Source organism: Peromyscus maniculatus, chromosome X, assembly GCF_049852395.1.
Source record: "Peromyscus maniculatus bairdii isolate BWxNUB_F1_BW_parent chromosome X, HU_Pman_BW_mat_3.1, whole genome shotgun sequence".
NCBI lineage: Eukaryota > Metazoa > Chordata > Mammalia > Rodentia > Cricetidae > Peromyscus > Peromyscus maniculatus.
Window position 1 is genome coordinate 36,942,295 of NC_134875.1, and position 17,418 is coordinate 36,959,712.

At 46.1% G+C, this 17,418-nt stretch overlaps 1 protein-coding gene across 1 annotated transcript; it reads right to left on the minus strand.

Annotated features, from left to right (window-relative positions):
- LOC143270813 (uncharacterized) lies at positions 1-3,094 on the minus strand. Its single transcript, XM_076561939.1, has 4 exons — positions 2,912-3,094; positions 2,286-2,736; positions 1,608-1,653; positions 1-248 (listed from the first exon to the last, which is right to left on the minus strand). The coding sequence occupies exons 1-4, from the start codon at positions 2,952-2,954 to the stop codon at positions 132-134; spliced, it is 657 nt and encodes a 218-aa protein (XP_076418054.1). The 5' UTR covers positions 2,955-3,094; the 3' UTR covers positions 1-131.
- Between the last annotated feature and the right edge of the window lie 14,324 nt (positions 3,095-17,418).

Genomic DNA, 17,418 nt, shown 5'->3' on the forward strand with positions numbered 1-17,418 from the left:
TACTGAGAATCTACCTCTTTATTGCTGAGACAATTGCAGGGAAGAAAAAGATGTCATGGCCAGCATGGGTGGTCAAGAAATTGGGGGCAGGGCCAGGCCCCGGAAATCTGGCTCTTGGAACGAGGTGGCACTCATGTGCTGTTCCAAAATCTTCCGGGATTGTTGTTCTGGGGAGCAGGTGGTGGCTCAATCAGCACCACCAGTCTATTGCTTCTCCTGAAACTGGCTCTCCTGGTCCTAAACCATTCCTACAATCAGAAGAAAGAGTTGCTTTATTACACTGAACTTTTTTTTTTTGTTTGTTTTTTTTTTTGTTTTTTTTTTGTTTTTTTTCGAGACAGGGTTTCTCTGTGTAGCTTTGCGCCTTTCCTGGAGCTCACTTGGTAGCCCAGGCTGGCCTCGAACTCACAGAGATCCGCCTGGCTCTGCCTCCCGAGTGCTGGGATTAAAGGCGTGCGCCACCATGCCCGGCTTATTACACTGAACTTTACCAACACTGAAGAATTCATGCTGTAACCATGTGTACTGGCTCAATTTTACTAACATTTTAGAATGTATATGGAACCCATCCCTGGGCCAGTATATTCCAGGTATGTGCTCCAGGACAGAGCCACTCCACTTGCAAAGCACATTTCTGATTGCCCAGAAACTGTTTGTTTATAGACCTAACCCCAAGAATGGTTGAAGGCTTACCTCAACTGTGTACTGATTATTCAGAATGCTTGAAGCAACAGATTTCATTCTCGTTGAAACAATCAAAACACCCCCATGAAGCCCCTGAGGACATGTAGCACCACACGGAGTCCTTCAGACCCAGAATATTGCCTCTTCTCTCCATTGATATTTTTAATGCACTCTTTCAGGTAGCTCATGGGTTGATCCTGGTCCCTGATGTGTGTTGAAAAGTATCAAAAAGAACTATCTCAAGGCCCAAAGCTGTCTGTGAAAGGCTCCATGGTGATAGCCTTTTGTGAGTACCCAGAATGCACATTTTATGAGACAAAGGGCACTTCTTCCTGTTCTATGCTTCCTTCCTAGCCTCCAAGCATACTATCTATAGGCCTTTTCCCTTGTGGGCATGTGGTCTGGAAAAGCCAGGGCTGATTGTAATGGTGAGCACAGTTCACATAAGTAACCAACAAAAGACTGGTAAAAGGGCTTTGAGCTATTTGAGGTTCCTGGTCCCAGTATTGGTTCAGAACTAAGCCAGGCATGCGACATTTACAGACTAGAACAAAAGAAGTCTGAGAAAAGGTTTTCTGAGACACGCAGAGTGAAAGAATTGAAAGTGGACAACAACATGGTCTCTTCACTTAAGTGAAGCATGCAGGCTGCACAGCCTTCTGAAGGTCATGGAGAACACACTATGTCCTCCAAGGGACAGACAAAGCACCTTGGCATCTGAGGTTTCAGGTGTCCAGGTTGGCATTTCCTGCCTGAGAAAATGGAGGTCTTTCATCATCTTGAGCCTAGCCTGGCTGTGGTATGGTCTGGCATCTTTGGGATGCAACTTCAGGGTCCTACTCTGCTGCTACTCTTCTCTTCTAGACAAGAACATCACAAGATGTGGAGCCCTCCCCAAATATTATTATTTTTAGAATACTGACCATCATATCGGCTTCTGTCACACCCATCCATCTTGCATGATCTTTCCTGAAGTGAAAAGATTCCCACATTTAGGCTTTGTGGTGGACATAATGTATATAAGGACATGTCCTGTTTGCTTTTAAATGTTTTTGTCCAAACTCATATGTGTGCACACATCTACACACACACACACACACACACACACACACACACACACACACACACACACACTATTCCTCACACCTAGTTTGAGGCATACTTTAGTAACAGGTTTCTTTTAGGGACCAAAGTTAAATGGTAATCCCTCAAACACTGGTACCTGGTTGATATAGGTAAACTGTAAAGCTTCATTAAGAAAGCCTCCATGATGAAAACTGTTAGCCAAATTTTAATCTGAGATGGAATCCCTCCTGCATTTTTCCAGTCACACTTCAGGCTTCTCACTCATACTTACAGAGTTATTTAGAATAAGCACTGTCTAAATTTCCCACTCACTCAAGCACCAGTTAAACAAGCAACAAAACACATTCTTCCCAGCTGAACTAGGGCCCGTCCTCCTACTCCAGAGTCCAATTTCTGCTGGAGGGTCCAGACATCGTGGCTTTGTTTCTAGAGGAAATCAGGGGTTCAGGAAGCACCAAAGGACAGCCTGGATGCACTGCCTGAAAACCAGGTGCCTAGCAGGGCATTCTGCTTACCTTGCCCACAAGCTGGGGTAGGGAATCGCGTGGAAAAGATGCTCCAGGCTCAGCACCTGAGACTGGGTTATTCTGGTGCAGGTATGGAAAGGCAGCCTGTCCCCAGCCAGAAGAATCTTGGAGCCCTCAGGCATTGCCGCCTCTTGCTGAGGCTGCTGTTGAACACTGCTGCCATGGCCACCTTCCACGTGGATCCCCTTGTCCATGGGGCCAGAACTACCATCGCCACCACCTCCTTCCATTTCTTCTTCTTCGTTTTCTCCCTCCTGTGCCACTCTTATGGCTTCCTGAGCAAGACTGGACTGAGCAAGCTCTTCTTGATCAGGCTTGCTTGGAGCAAGTTCGCCCTGATCAAGCTCACCCTGAGCAAGCTCACCCTGAGCAAGCTCGCTCTGTGCAAGCCCTTTCTTGCCTCCTTCCTCCCCAGCCTTCAGGACCATTGCATTCCCACCTGCACGAAAGAAAAACACAAAGATAAAGATCTGAGCTAAGTGGCCCATGGATTATTGGAAAGCCTGGAGACGGGCCACAGCAAAGCAGGGTATCTGAATTCCCTTGTTACTGGCCTTTCCACAAGATTTGCTTCCTGGACTTTGCACAAGTCCAGTCAGAATCATTTTACTGACCACGCTGTTGTTCCTGTCCCTCATCAGGTCCTGGACTCAGCATCCTGTTGAAACTATGGCAGCAGCCCTGGCGAGTCTCTGTGCCTGGAATCTTTCGATCAGACCCGAGTTCCAAAGCTGTAAAAGCCGCGTCCTTAGAGTCGGGCGCCAGAGGTACAGCTCTGACTCTTGACCCGGAAGGCTTGTCTTCTGGAGACTCAACCTAATTATAATGTGTCCAATCAAACGTTCTGGCCTGCACAGGCTCAGTGGCTGTGGGTTTGTCCTCTGAGGTGCCTATCCAGAAGCAGTTTAGGGCTGCAAAGAGCAGCGAGTATTTTTTAAAAAGGCAGTGAGTGTGTGTGGTGGGTGTATGCAACCTGCAGGTCCACTTTGGTGCTTAGCTGACACCTGTCAATTTGGGTAAGGCTGGACTGTTCAAATTTAGTCACAGGGAGTAACACAAAGACCTTCTCAAACTCAGCAGGCCCTTGAGCCCAGATAAATCATTTTATTAAATTATGCAAATGTCCTTCAAACAAAACGCCCCAATCTTGGATGTGCTGTCTTGAAGAGCCCTGTATGATGGCAAATATGTAGGTAGGCCAGGGCAAGATCCTGCTGAGAGACTGTACTCCCAACAGGCCTGACTCCACTGGCATTCACAAGCTCATTCTGATGGAGACCTTTCTCCAACTAGCTGTGCTTGACCAAGGTCCTAGGGTGATCCAGATACCTGAGGACATCAAAGATCTACCCTAGGTACTGGCTCCAAACCTGTCTCACAGCTGAAAAGGTGAAAGACAGGAGGAGTAAGCAATTCTGGATTCAGCTCTACAATGAATAATTGCAGGAAGGGGCCGAACTGAGGAAAAGTTAGTGACTCCTCAGAGTAGGTGACATTCCCAAAATTTAAAAGACCTCTGAGATCTGTTATTTCGTGGTTTTTGTTTATAATAGGATCATGGCAGAGTCTGGACAATGGCTGAGGTAATTGTTAGAAGATGGGTTAGTTCTCTGTGTTAGCATAGGCTGAGATACTGGAGGTCCCACGGTCCACATGGTCTAGCCCACACCAAGGAGATGATCATGCTCTGTTCACCTATTGCCCACCTAGTCAGGGGTGGCTCAACCCCCTCCCACCACAGGCCCCTTTGTCCATAACTGACCAGGTCTTTGTGAGTTGTGAGCCTTGACTGTCTGGTCACCATTAGCCACTGGGTGGTCTTGAGTCTCCTGACATTTCAGCTGTTCCAGGTGCTTTTAATTATCCTCAGCTCTCTTTCTTCTCAGTCACCAAGAAGCAGCTGCAACTGTCCTTCCTCCTCTCCTTATCTCCTGTGTGGTTATGAAAGGCTTCCCTGAAACACTGAAATGGGAGGCTCTCTTAGACACAGACTTTACTCCCTCTCACAATTAGCTGCTGTAGAAGCTAGGCTATATAAGGAGACAATAGTGCCATGTGTGCTTTCCTGAAGGACTTGGTGGCCTGGTTGGACTGCCCACACTAGCTGGGAGCCCTGTCTTTATCAGTGTGAGACAGCTTGACTGTCCTACTGATCACAGAAACCCTTTGTGTCTCATCTTCAGTGTTCCTGGCTTGGCTGTTTCAAACCAACACTCCTATTAGCCCTCCCATCCCTGCAACATATGTGAGCAACTTAGAAATTTGAACGTGAGTGCTTTTTCTTACTAAGGACAGACACCTGACTTCTGCATCCATACCAACCCCAGATTCTGAGATAAATTTCCCAATGTGCTGTTCACAGGGTTGATGTGAAGCAGGTAATCAATCATGCATTCAGGGTGCCCCAGAGACTCTTCATTTCCTCCCTTTTCTATAGAGCTCATAGGACACTGGGTATATTCTTTTATTTCTGGCAGTTTGCTCCCAGGACTTAGCAGAAAGTGTTGCAGAGGGATATCCCTCTCTGATGGGTGATTCAGCACCCTAAAAGAGGGATGCTTGATGTGTAACCCAGAGGAGCTGTGGGGTGCACTATGTGAGTAGCTAACACAGGTAAACACCAAGGTCTGCTATGCTCCAATCTGTTATCTGTGTGAGTCTGGAAACCAGCACCCATCTCTGCCTTTATCCTTGATCCTCATGACTCTGCTGTCCCCATCTTGGACCTGGGGAAGGGACTGTACTCTGCTGACTCCTTATGATGTCTGCTGCTTGCCTCCTTGATATCTACATATCCTTGCCCAATCCTACATATCCCTGCAATGACAGGAAACCTGTACCCATAAGCAGCTTTTGCTGTCGAAAGCAGTGATTCATAAGCCCAATTACTGCTCTGTGTGATTTTCTTATAAGTTATCTTTTGTGAGGGATTCTCCAGGATTGAAATGCATTAATGAAATCTTGTGAATCCTTCATGTTTAGTTACATGCTCAATACTTTAGGTCAGTGATTTTCAACCTTCCTAATGCTGTGGCCCTTTAATATAGTTGCCCATGCTGTGGTGATTCCAACCATTTTCTTTGTTACCTCCTAATTGTAATTTTGCTACTGTTATGAGTAATAATATGATATCTTTCTTTTCCAATAGTCTTAGTAAAGGACTTTAGACCCCAAAGGTAAAAGGGGCTGCAACCCACAAGTAAAGAGCCATTGCTTTAGGTTAAGGCTTGTGATTGTGGAGTTTCTACACCATTTTCCCATGGGACTCTGCTCATCATAGTTATTAGATGGGAAACCGACCTGCACACAGATTTTCCTGAGGGATTTCTTGGTCAGCATGAACACGTCCACACACAGGTGCATTCACTGACACATTCACATGCAGAAACATCTGTAGTCAAAGCCCTCCCATCCCATTGGCCCATCCCCTAGAGTGAAGCTAATGTTCAGAATGTAAGAGTAGTTGCAGAAATATGGAAAGCATAAAAGGAAGATGGTTGAAAACATTTCATAGAGCAGGGAAGAGAAACACAAATGAATTGTAAGTCTGTTTTATTGATGAATACAAGTTTTAAAACAAAAATAAAATAACTGCCTAAATAAAACCCAAGACAATGTTAAATTTACCTTAAGAGTGTTAAGACATTATTCGTAATAGCCAGAACCTGGTAACCACCTAGATGCCTGTCAACTGAAGAATGGATAAAGAAAATGTAATACTTATACATAATGGAGTATTAGCAGAGAAAAATAATGACCATGAAATTTGAAGGCAAATAGAGGCAACTAGAAAATATCATCCTGAGTGAGGCAACACAGACTCAGAAGGACAAACATAACTCTCTGAACAGATGAAGTCAGGATTCTTCTGTATTCCAAAATCTAATCAATATTTATATGTATAATTCAGCTATTTTTTGGCTTAAAAGGGCTTATTGGGAAATATTATCATTTTTACTATTTTCTACAGAGAAAGTATCTTCCAGTTCCAAATAACCATCGACTTTTGAATGTAAACTTTTTATGTTAAAAAATGTTATTTTTGATACCAAAAAATGAGTGTTCAGACAATTCAAATTAGCAATTTTAGAAGCAATTGATCGGCTCTAAGGAGAAACATAATTGTGGGATCAGGATCCATACCTGGTGCCTGTGCGGCTTTTTGGAGCTCATTACCTCTGTTGGGACACCTTGCACAGCCTTGATACAGAGAGGAAGGTCTTGGACCTTCTTCAACTGAATGTACCAGGCTCTGCTGACTCCCCATGGGAGCCTTACCTTTTTGGAGGTGGGGATAGGGAGGTAGGTTGGGGGAATGCTGGCTGAAGCATGAGGAGAGATGAGAATGGGATCTGTGGTTGGTGTGTAAAATGAATAAAAATTTCTTAAAGAACAAAAGAAGAAACATAATTGACAGAATAAATTCTTTGATGAGATTTTATCTGCATATGACATCATGTAACATATAGAAAGAATAATAAATGGGGAAGCTTTCCTAGATTTGAGTCATCTTCCACACACCCGTGGTCAGCATTGTTAGGGACATCTGACAATCGGTGAGCCAGCTGTGCCCAGGCTGGCTCTCCCATGAGGCCTTTGTGGCTCACAGGACAGGATACACTGACCCCTGCACTGCCCACTTAGTCACAGCTCACTATGTCCTTTCTCTGCTCAGCACTCCATGGCCTGAGCTTTCAAGTCATGAAGTGATAATCATGTCTTTGTCAGGAAAGTCAGAGGCTGCCACCTAGCTCATCTGAACTGATTCTCTCTCTCTCTCTCTCTCTCTCTCTCTCTCTCTCTCTGTCTCTCTCTCTCACTCTCTGTCTCTCTCTCTCTGTGTGTCTCTCTCTCACTCTCTCTGTCTCTCTCTGTCTCTGTCTCTCTCTCTCTCTCTCTCTCTCTCTCTCTCTCTCTCTCTCTCGTGTGTGTGTGTGTGTGTGTGTGTGTGTGTGTGTGTGTGTGTGTGTGTGTACCGGTGTGTTATGCAGAAATAATGAAGAATGAGCCCCTCTCTGAACCAGGAAAGGAGTGGACAGGTCAGGGATCCTCCTCTTCAGTCTTTCAACCAGCCACATGACTTTGGAGGGTTCTTGATTAACCCATCTGGTATGCTGTATCCCAGCAACAGGTCCTGGAGCATTCTTGCTGTATCCAGGCCATAGTTCCTATCTCTGGTCGCAATAAGGACTCTTCCTGCTGTTTGTAAGAGACACATGGTCGAGAGAGACAGGGTTGATTTAGAGGGAGGCCAGGACAGAGAGCTGGGTGGGCAGACATCCTGAAGGATAGTATCCTGAGGAAGGAGAGGGTGGGGTGGCTGAAGTAAGCTCCAGGGAAGGGTATCTCTGAAAGAGATGACAGAGGTATGGCCAGGAGATGGTTTGGAGACAAGCTGGGCAATTTTCCAGTGGAAAGGAGTCAAGGTTGGGGAGAAAGATGTATCAATTATGAGCCTCACCAGGCAGCGGTGGTACATGCCTTTAATCCCAGAACTGGAGAAGCAGAGCGAGGCAGTTCTCTATGAGTTCGAGGCCAGCCTGCACTACAGAGTGAGATCCAGGAAAGACACCAAAACTACACAGAGAAACCCTGTCTTGAAAAACCAAACAAAAAATTATGAGCCCCAAGAATGAGGTTGGATATGGGGTTCCCAAGCAGTGCCCAGAAGAGAGGCCACTGAGAAGTGAGAAGACTGTGCAGCAGGATGAGAGATGCTGTGAGCATGACTGACTGTGCATCAGTACAGAAGTGAGGCAGGCTGCAGGACAGTGGTGGGGATTTCTCATGTAAGTCAGCCTGGCCAACCAGGGTCCAGTGTACAGAAAGAACTCTGGGCCTTTGTAAAATCTCCATGACCCTATATGTGCCTTTGTGGGGCTCAAATTCCAGTAAAAATGGTTCTGCTGTGTAGATAGTTGACCACTTAAACTCCCCTGGTGCTGTCTGAGAGGGGCCTGTTCTTCCTGGATGCAAGCTTAGGCTGGCATAACCAGCTCTCAGATAGTCCCCTGGAGGGGTGGTAAGAACGTTCAACTTCTTCAGTGACCACCATGTAGAATGAAGAACACTTACTAGTAGAAAGTGGTTATAAATGACTTAATGTGTGTTTATTTGGCTGTGATACTCACTGCAGAATTATGTCTAAACAAAAAGCTGGGAAGGGCCTTGATAGCCTTCATTGGAGAATTTAATCCATAAGCAAAAGTCTGACCCGAGGATAGATGATTTTACAGACCATGAACATCATGCTCTCACAAGTGCAGTCAGGGTGATCTTTCCAAAACGCCAACCTGACTCTGCTGCTTCTCTGCTCAGACACTGCCCCCAGCTGACCTCTGCCCTTCTGACTTTGCCAGAGCCCAACCCTGCCCTTCTCTGACCTCATGTTCCATTTGAAGTTGTCACCATCAGTCTTCCTTGGTCCACATTTGTGCCTTCTGGTTTTATTTCTGTCATGTCCTACTTTCTAATTTAACTCCGAGGCCCTGTCCTGTGCACACTTCCTGGCCTTTCCACCTGTGTGAACAGGTCTGTACTGCCACTAGTACCTCCTATTAATGAGTTGGGATCCCTGCGGGCCTCTGGGGATTGGCCTGTCTAGTTCTGGATGTGTTCCTGTGGGCCGTGGACTCATGCTGGGAATGAGGAAGCAATTTGGCAGGTAGCTTATTCCCATATAAGAGGTAGTGCAGCCCACCAATGTCCCTGTGCCAACTCCAGGGTACCTGGGCCTCTCCACAAGGCTGAGAGGGTGGGCACTCTGCTGGCTACCGGATAACAGCAGTGTGCCAATATTTTGCTAAGTGAGAGAATGCCTGAGGGGTTGGACTTAGGGTTTCTGGCAGGAAAAAAGCATAGGTACACACAGGAACCTTAGCACAACCTTCTCACCAAGCTTCAAGGAGGTCCGTGTACTAAGGATCTATGCTCTCCTCCCACAGCTTGCACTGCTGGAGGAACCCTCTGGTGTCCACAGCTCTACAGCCTGCTTGACTCCCTTCCTGTTCCCATTTGTCTGTCCTGAAGCAGCAGTGGGATCCACCAGTTCCTGCTGTGACTACTCCCAACATCGGTCAGCTGGATGATGATGTTTCACCACTCCATTTCCATGAGGTGGTCTATTCTTACTTTTATTCCTTGTTTACCCCTCCCTCCAGGAATGAAGTGGGCAGTCAGTGAAGGGTAAAAACAAAGCAAGACCCAAGAATGGACACTTGACTAGGGAAGAAGAAAGAGGAAAGTAAGTGATGGAGAGATGTTGGCAGTGTTTCAGCACTAAGTTTTCAGCAGGCTTCAGGGTGCCTGGCCAAGCACCATCAACCAGTGACTCAGTAGCAGGGGTCTCGGTATGCCAACTGGGAAGAGGCCCTTGCAGAGCAAGTCTGCAGAGAGCAGGCCACTGAGGAGCACAAGTGGAAGATCTCCCAAGAAGGCATGTCTCAAAGGCTGGAGGAGTTTCCCTGCCTGTGTCTGAAACACCAAGTCTTCAAACCTATGGCCCAAACTGTGGATCTCAAAGCAAAAGCAATGACTCTGGGAACAGTAGTGGGAACTGGAAAAAACTCCCCTTATCTGAGGATGATCTCCAGTGAGTCTCTCTCCAACAAACCTAGCAGGCCTGGGGAGCAATCTTCTCTAATGAACTTCTAGGAGCCAAGACCCCTGTCAGGGCCTTCCGTCCAGGCTTCCTAGTATGATTGTCAGTTGCTATGGACTGAGCCCCTGAGGTCCAAAACCAACAGCAGTTTGGAGCTTCAGTGAGGAGGATGTGTTTACAGGGAAGGTGTGGCCCTTGGGAAAGTAGAGTGTAGAAGGAGCCTTCCATGTTGCGTCTCAGCTGAGACCCTGGCCTTGGTGAATGATCTTCCTAGGAAATGGGTGGGGTCACCTATGGGAAACAATTTGCTTCGAGTAAGAAAAATGCTTCCATGCTCTGCCTTTCCAGGAGCTTGGTCAGGGTTGCAGGGCCTGCTGGTCCTTCTGCAAGCAGATCAGAGGGCTCATCTTCACCAGGGCTACTGGGGAGGAGATTAGTAGTACTGTTCAGCCTTCATGAGTGCTGGCAAAAGCTGTGAGAATGTTCATACCTGTGCTCAGGTTCCTAACCTTTCTCTTGTTACCCCCCCCCCACTTCTGGTTTCTTCTCTGAATGGTCAAAGTGTCAAGAGCAGGCCTTTACACCCTGGTCTCCATCCCAGAACTGTCAGTCAAGCAGCCCCTTCGCTGGCATGTGGTCAGACTGGTTCCAAGGCAGCCAACAATTCCCAACATGTTCTGGTCACTCTTAGAATAGAAGGGACCCTGGAGTACTAGCATGTGTCCAAGAAGTTCCTGTTTGGGGTGGAAATATTCTGGAGTCCTGGTGCTGGATTTCTTCTCTCAGAAAAGACTTACTTCACAGTTCTAATAACCACCTCACCACTGTCTGTACATGCATGTTTCCTGTTCTTTATCTTTGCTGTATATAATCTGAATCTGCTGTTGGTGAAGTGTCCAGGGCCCTTAGAATTATTTTTTCTGTTTCTGGGTGTGAGTATAGAGACACTAATTTCTGGGATGAGGTTGTACTCATTGTGCCAAGTCTTTGTGCAACATGCATAAAAACCTGGATTAGAGTCCCCCAAATTCCATAAAGTGGCAGTGTGTCCCAGTCTGAAATACTTGTGACACAGAAAGCTCATAACTTCAAAGTCATTCTTGGTTTAGGAGTGAGTTTTAGCTCTGTCTAGGGCATTTTGTCCCAAAAAAATAAATATATAAAAGAAAGAAAGAAAGGAAGAAAGGAAGGAAAGATATATATATATATATATATATATATATATATATATATATCCATTTCATATTTCATGTTATCCGTTTCATCTCACACTCCTCATTTTCCTATGGAGCAGTGAGCAATGGGCCCGAATTTGGTTTTTAAAATTCACTCATGTTTGTTTAAAAAAACTGTGTGAATGTACAATTTTGTCCTAAAAGCCTCCTTGGGATCCAGGTGTTTGCATCCCATCTGTAGTGGCCTTGTGTTTTTTTTGGTCCTTAGGGGAGAACTCCACTCCACCTCCCCCTCTGCTCCCCTGAGCTGCTGGTGCCCCTCTTGCATGTCTCCTGTTCCATGTGAGGGGTCAGAACATAGCAGTAGTTCAGAGGGCTTGGGGAGCCCTTCCAATCAGTAACCTCCTGAGGAATTCCAGCCCTATGGAGGAGAACATGGCCACTTCTATATCTATAGAAAGCACGGGGGTCTAAGACCTTTGGAAGTATGGAAATGCAGCTACTATTCAGTGTCCCTCTGTACCATGTGTGATCCTGGAAGGTCCCAGGCAGTCTCATGAATGCCACAAAGAGCTAAAAGGGTAGATACAATACTGGAAAACACCGAGTGTTTCTTGAATTTTTAATGTCATCTCTAGTTTTTTTATTACTATTGTGTTTTGTTTTTTAACATTTTTCTTGATTCTTTGTGAATTTCACATCATGCATCCTAATCTCACTCATCTCCCTGTGTCCTCAATTCTGCCCTGTGCCCTTGCAACATGCCCCCCAAAACAAAATTTAAAAGTAAAACTAAAACACCCAAACCAAAAACACACACACAAAAAAATCAAACAACCCCAGCTCCCCAAATCTCCATGTGGAAGCTACAGTGTATCACAGTATACCCTTTAGTCCATCCATCTTTACTTGCAAGTGTTTATTGCAAGTAGTCATTGGTCTGGTTGAGTCCCTTGGCTTCTGCTGCACTCTCGATGCTGGGCCCTCACTGGAGCTCCTCTTGGATATCCTGTTGTTGTCTTGTGTCATGGAGATCCTGCAGCTTTGGGTCTGCAGGACAGGCCCCCTCACATGCTCCAGCAGTTCATAGATGAGGTAGATGTGGCGGTGGACTATCTTGTTATTCTGAGACTGGGTGGTAGCTGGGTTGGTTCAGTCTGTCAGCTTTCCCTGAATTTCACAATCCAGGCAAAGCTCTCCATGTCTGCGTCTGTGGCCCTACTGCACCCTGAGTGTGGGCTGATATCCATGGCCCATGTTGTCTCCAAACAGCACACTGATGCCCAGGGTCTGGGCTTCCACCGGTGGCCTTCTTGGTGCCTGAGGTCTGTGCTGCTGCCAGGCCCATACAGACCTGAGTGACATGTGCTGCCACCCAGGGTCAGGGCATCAAAGAGGCCAAGCTGCAGCAGAGGCCATGTCTGGGTCAGTGGCTCTGCCACAGCCAGGGTCTGCACTGATGTCGGAGACTCCTGTGTGGATGCCCAGGATCTGGGCTTACACCTCATCCCGTGCGGGTATTCAAGGGCCATGCTGCCAATGGCTCCATGCTAATCAGAGGGACCTGCATTGCCAACTAGGGCCATGGTGACATCAGGCATAACCTTCTGCGAAGGACCGTGTCTGGGTCTATGGTCCAACCACAGCTAGGGTCGGTATTGATATCCGTGGCCCATATTGCCACTAAAGGCCACTCAGATGTCAGGGGTCTGGGCCACCACTTAGGGCCATATTAGTGTCCAAGGGTTGACCCTCTGTCGGGGCCATGCAGATCTGAGTAGCCTGTGCCTCCACCAAGGGCGAGGGTTTCATCGGAGCCTGGGCTGTTGCCCGGGGCCATGTCTGGGTCTGTGACCCTGCTGCAGCTGTAGTCTATGATGATGTCCCTGGTTCCTGTTACCCCTGAAAACAGTGAGGATAGGCCTGCACAGAGTTGGTCCTGCCCCTCACTGTCTGCAGCACTAGGGAGAACTGGCCCTGGCCCCCACCAACTGCAGCACTCAGAAGAAAGGGCCCTGCACTTTGTCTGGGCAGTACAGTAGAGTTTTCCCTGCTGGTGGAGGTGGGATGAGCCGGCCCTGAAGAGTGAGAGTGGGAGAGCTAGCCCCATGGTCTGTCACATGGTAGCATGAGCAAGGGAGAGATGCCCCCTTTCCCCTCAACACTCGTCCCTTGCCCACAGCCCTCCAGTACCTACTTCAGGCAAGAAAAGCAGGTCCCAGCTTTACAAGAGTGGAAGACCTGATCCTGCCCCTCACAGACTGCAGCACTCAGGAGTGTGGGCCCTCCCAGGCAGCACAGTAGAGCTGACCCCCATGATGGGGTGCAAGTGATCAGGCCATGTGAATGCAGGAGGGATATTAGGCCCCACCCCTCATCTGCCATGTGGTGGAGTGGGCAAGACAGAGATGACTTCCTCCTTCTCTCACCCTTGTCACCTGTGGTGGGTGAGTGAGCTAGCCCTGAGGCCAAGGCAGTTGGAGAACAGGCACTGCCCCCAACTGGCAGTGCTGGGAATCAAACCAGAGTCACCTGGAAGATCAACCAGGGGTCTTAACCCCTGAGCTATTTCTCTGGCTTTCTGGTTTCACCTCTTAAAAAAATCCTTTACACTTTAAAAATGAGATGGGATTCCTTCTTTTTAAAAATATTTCAAAAGATAATAAAAATTTATATCATAGTTAATAAAAATACTTCTCTGAATTGTACAAGAAGTATGGCTTGGACATCTGATAGACATGGTGTATGGCTAATCCCACTTGATTTCCTTTCTAACAAAATTATTGCAATTTTATTTTAAATTTCACAATTACTTATTTCATATACTTGAGCCAATAAAAATCTCATATATATATACATATATATATATATATATATATATGAACACAAAGATGAATTGAGTACTCTAGGTGCTGCATACAATGAAAGATCCTGTAACAGTATATATTTTCAAGGCAAATTTATTTTTCACAACACAGGGAAAAATGTAACTCCATGTCAACATACAAAGGAAAATATATAGTATTTAAGGATTTCAATTTTCTCTTTATGTGTTCACTTAACGTTAAAAAATCAGATCCAATGCAGCAAACATATTTCATTTATAAATCCCACCATTCACAGAAGTTCTGTGCAGGATCTTCATGGTACTGGCGGATCACACTTGGGAGGCAGAGATAGGCAGAACTCTGTGAGAGTGAGGGCAGCTTGGTCTAAAGAGCTAGTTTCAAGACAGCTAAGGCTGTTATACAGAGAAACCCTGTGTTGGAAACAAAAGAAAACGACAAAACAAACAAACAACAACAACAAAAAGGCAGCTGGTGGTGGTACACACCTTTAATCCCAGCACTCTAGAGTCATAGGCAGATGGATCCCTGTGAGTTCAAGGCCAGGCTGCTCTCCAGAACAATATCCAGGACAGCAGGGGGTACACAGAGTAACTCTGTCTCAACACCCCCAACCCCCCCAAAAAAGTCACCTGGAAAGAGGAATTGCCTCCTTCAGATTGGCCCCTGGGCATGTCAATGGGGCATTTTCTCATCAATGATTGCTGTGGGAGGGCCCAGCCCAATTGTATGTCACTGGGGGTGTCCAGCCAAATGTTCCTAGAGAAACTGTGTCTTGAAAGAAAAGTAGACTGAGAAAACCATGGGGAACAAGGAAGTAAGCAGCACTCACCCACGGCCTCTGCATCAACTCCTGCCTCCAGCTTCCTGCCTTAGATTCCCCAGTGGACGGATGGACTGTAACCCATAAGCCAAGTAAGTCAACCCTTTCCTTCTCCAAGTTGCTTTTGATTTGTGTTTTATCACAGCATCAGAAAGCAGACCGGGTTGATCACTTAAGACATTTTCCAGGTTAGAATCACTACAAAATTTGAATATTTGGTTAAAGACATGGAAAGGCCAGGCAGTATACAGTGAGTATATATGCATACTCCACAAGGTGGCACCCTTTGTATTAAGAGAAAGGTAGCTAAGCTCCACCATAAGGCAGAGCCATACTCTGGCTTGCTGTGGGCCCTGGTTTTCTGCAGTTGGAAGACACAAGCCCAATAGGGTTGGGTCTCTTACAAGATTCCATTCCCAATTTATTAGCAGTTTCATTGTCTTTTTTAACTCCTATTTGAAGCCTTGATTCAGCAGTTTGCCTGGGCGATCAGGAGGTGTGCCGCTTCTTTCACATAAGGCTTCAGTGTGGGCAGGAAATTATTTACAAACTCTACACATTGCTTTTCTTTCTTTGGCATTGTATCCATGAACAGATTTTTTTTTCCAGTCATGGTTTCTCAGTAACAGCCTTGGCTATCCTGCAACTCACTTTGTAGACTTTGCTGGCCTCGAACTCACAGAGATCCACCTGCCTGGGATTAAAGACATGCACTACCATTGCCCAGCTACCAGGGATGGATTCTTATGAAGGGAGATACTGGCCAGGAGTGTATCTGAAGCAATTGATTGTTCCCACTGCAGTTCTTATCTTTTAAAAAATTAAGAAAAGTTTGTCTCTCCCCCTTTCTGAGGTGGGAGTCTAACATTTCTTTGGCACCAGCAGTCAGCACACATCTCTGAGGAGGTTTAGGTATGGTTAAATGCACCAGCATCACCTGCCACCTCTTATTGAGTACAAGTACTTCAATTTTATTCTCACTTTCATACTTCAGCATTACATAGTTTTGTTCCACATTTTAATTTGTGAGTGTGTGTGTGTGTGTGTGCATGTGAGCTCAATCATATGGAGGGCAAATTTCAGTAGGTTCTGCCCTTTTACCATATGGTTCCTGGGGATGAAACTCAGATCCTCAGCTTTGGCACAAGTACCTTCTCCCACTGACTGAGGCATGTTGCCTGCCCTGGGGTGCTTTCATTTTCTTTGTTTGAATTGAATTCATAAAACATCAGCACAAATAAATCTCTATAATAGCTGTTATCTTCGGAACACAAGAGAGAGTTGGATGGAGTGGAGGCTTAAACTTCACACTATCAGGGCCTGAGAGATGGCTCAGTGCTTAAGAGAACTGGCTGCTCTTCCAGAGGACTGGGGCTTGATTCCCAAAATCCACATGGTGACTGACAGTGGTCTATAACTCCCATTCCAGAGGATCTGATCTCCTCTTCTGCCTTCCATGGACAATGCATGCACATGGTACACAGACATACATGTAGGCAAAACACACATGCACATAAAATAAAGATAATAAATAAATCTTTAAAAAATCTTCCATGTTTTTCATCAAAAATCTTAAAATTTCCCAGATCACTAACATTTTGCTGGGATGATGTTTTATGTCACCATTCTTCTGTTCAAACACACAAACCATTTCTGCTACTCAAATTCAGTTGGAGATCTTTTCATCCTTAGCAATGTAACTTCATAACTTCTCCCCATGCCTTCACTGTTATATGCATTTTGCTTCTTTAGTGCCAGGTACTCTACCTTTCTACTGTTAAATTGGTGTTGTGTCATTGCCCTTCCACCTTCTACCTCTTTCTACTATTCACTCTTTCCAGATGCTGTTGCTGAGGGCCCATCCTGGAAACACAGCATGTACAGAACCAATACACTATACATACCCTGCCAGAGAACCACCTCACTATTCCTTCTGCTAGACTGCCAGTAAACAACAGAGCTCTTTCAATGAAGCTCCTGTTAAGACTCACACTCCAGATGTGTGGCTCTCTCTTTTCTCCTTCATCAGAGGCCAGACCATCCTCATTTTCAACACTTTTAGGGTCCTGATCAATTATGGAAGAAATTATTTATGAGGCTACAAAAGTTAATTAAATAAAATACCTACATCTGTTTCTGAAACTACTAGAAACATATACTTAAAGAAAAATCTAAAGTGAGCTTCTGAGCTGGGGAAGGTGGGCAATATCTTGCATGCTCTGGGCTGGGTGGCAGGAGAAAAGCCTACGCCTCCCTCCAACCTGGAATGTTCAGAGTCTCCTGTTTCTTTTGAAGCAGCAGGACCTCTGTCTACTGTGGCTCCTAGGGCCATGCTTGTTGCACAGAAGAAGGGTCAGGTGAGCAGAGACCTGTATTCCCACAGTGAAGATGAGTGCTGCTTGATCCAGTGAGTCCTGTGACTGGCCTTTGGAAGATTCAGGTGTGTACTGAACTCATGAGTGTGGGCAGGAGGCTGTGCTGTCTGAAAACGCACTGACCACCTACTGGGGACAGTGAGGATCCTTGGACATGTTTCTACTCCTACGCATTCAGAATGGGGGTCAGGAGTGAGAGACAGAGAACAAGCCACTTTCTGTGCAAATCCAAAGAGACCAGAGAAACAACTGTGAAGCTCAGGGGCTACTGAAGGTGACACAGGCATGTCACCTCATGAAAG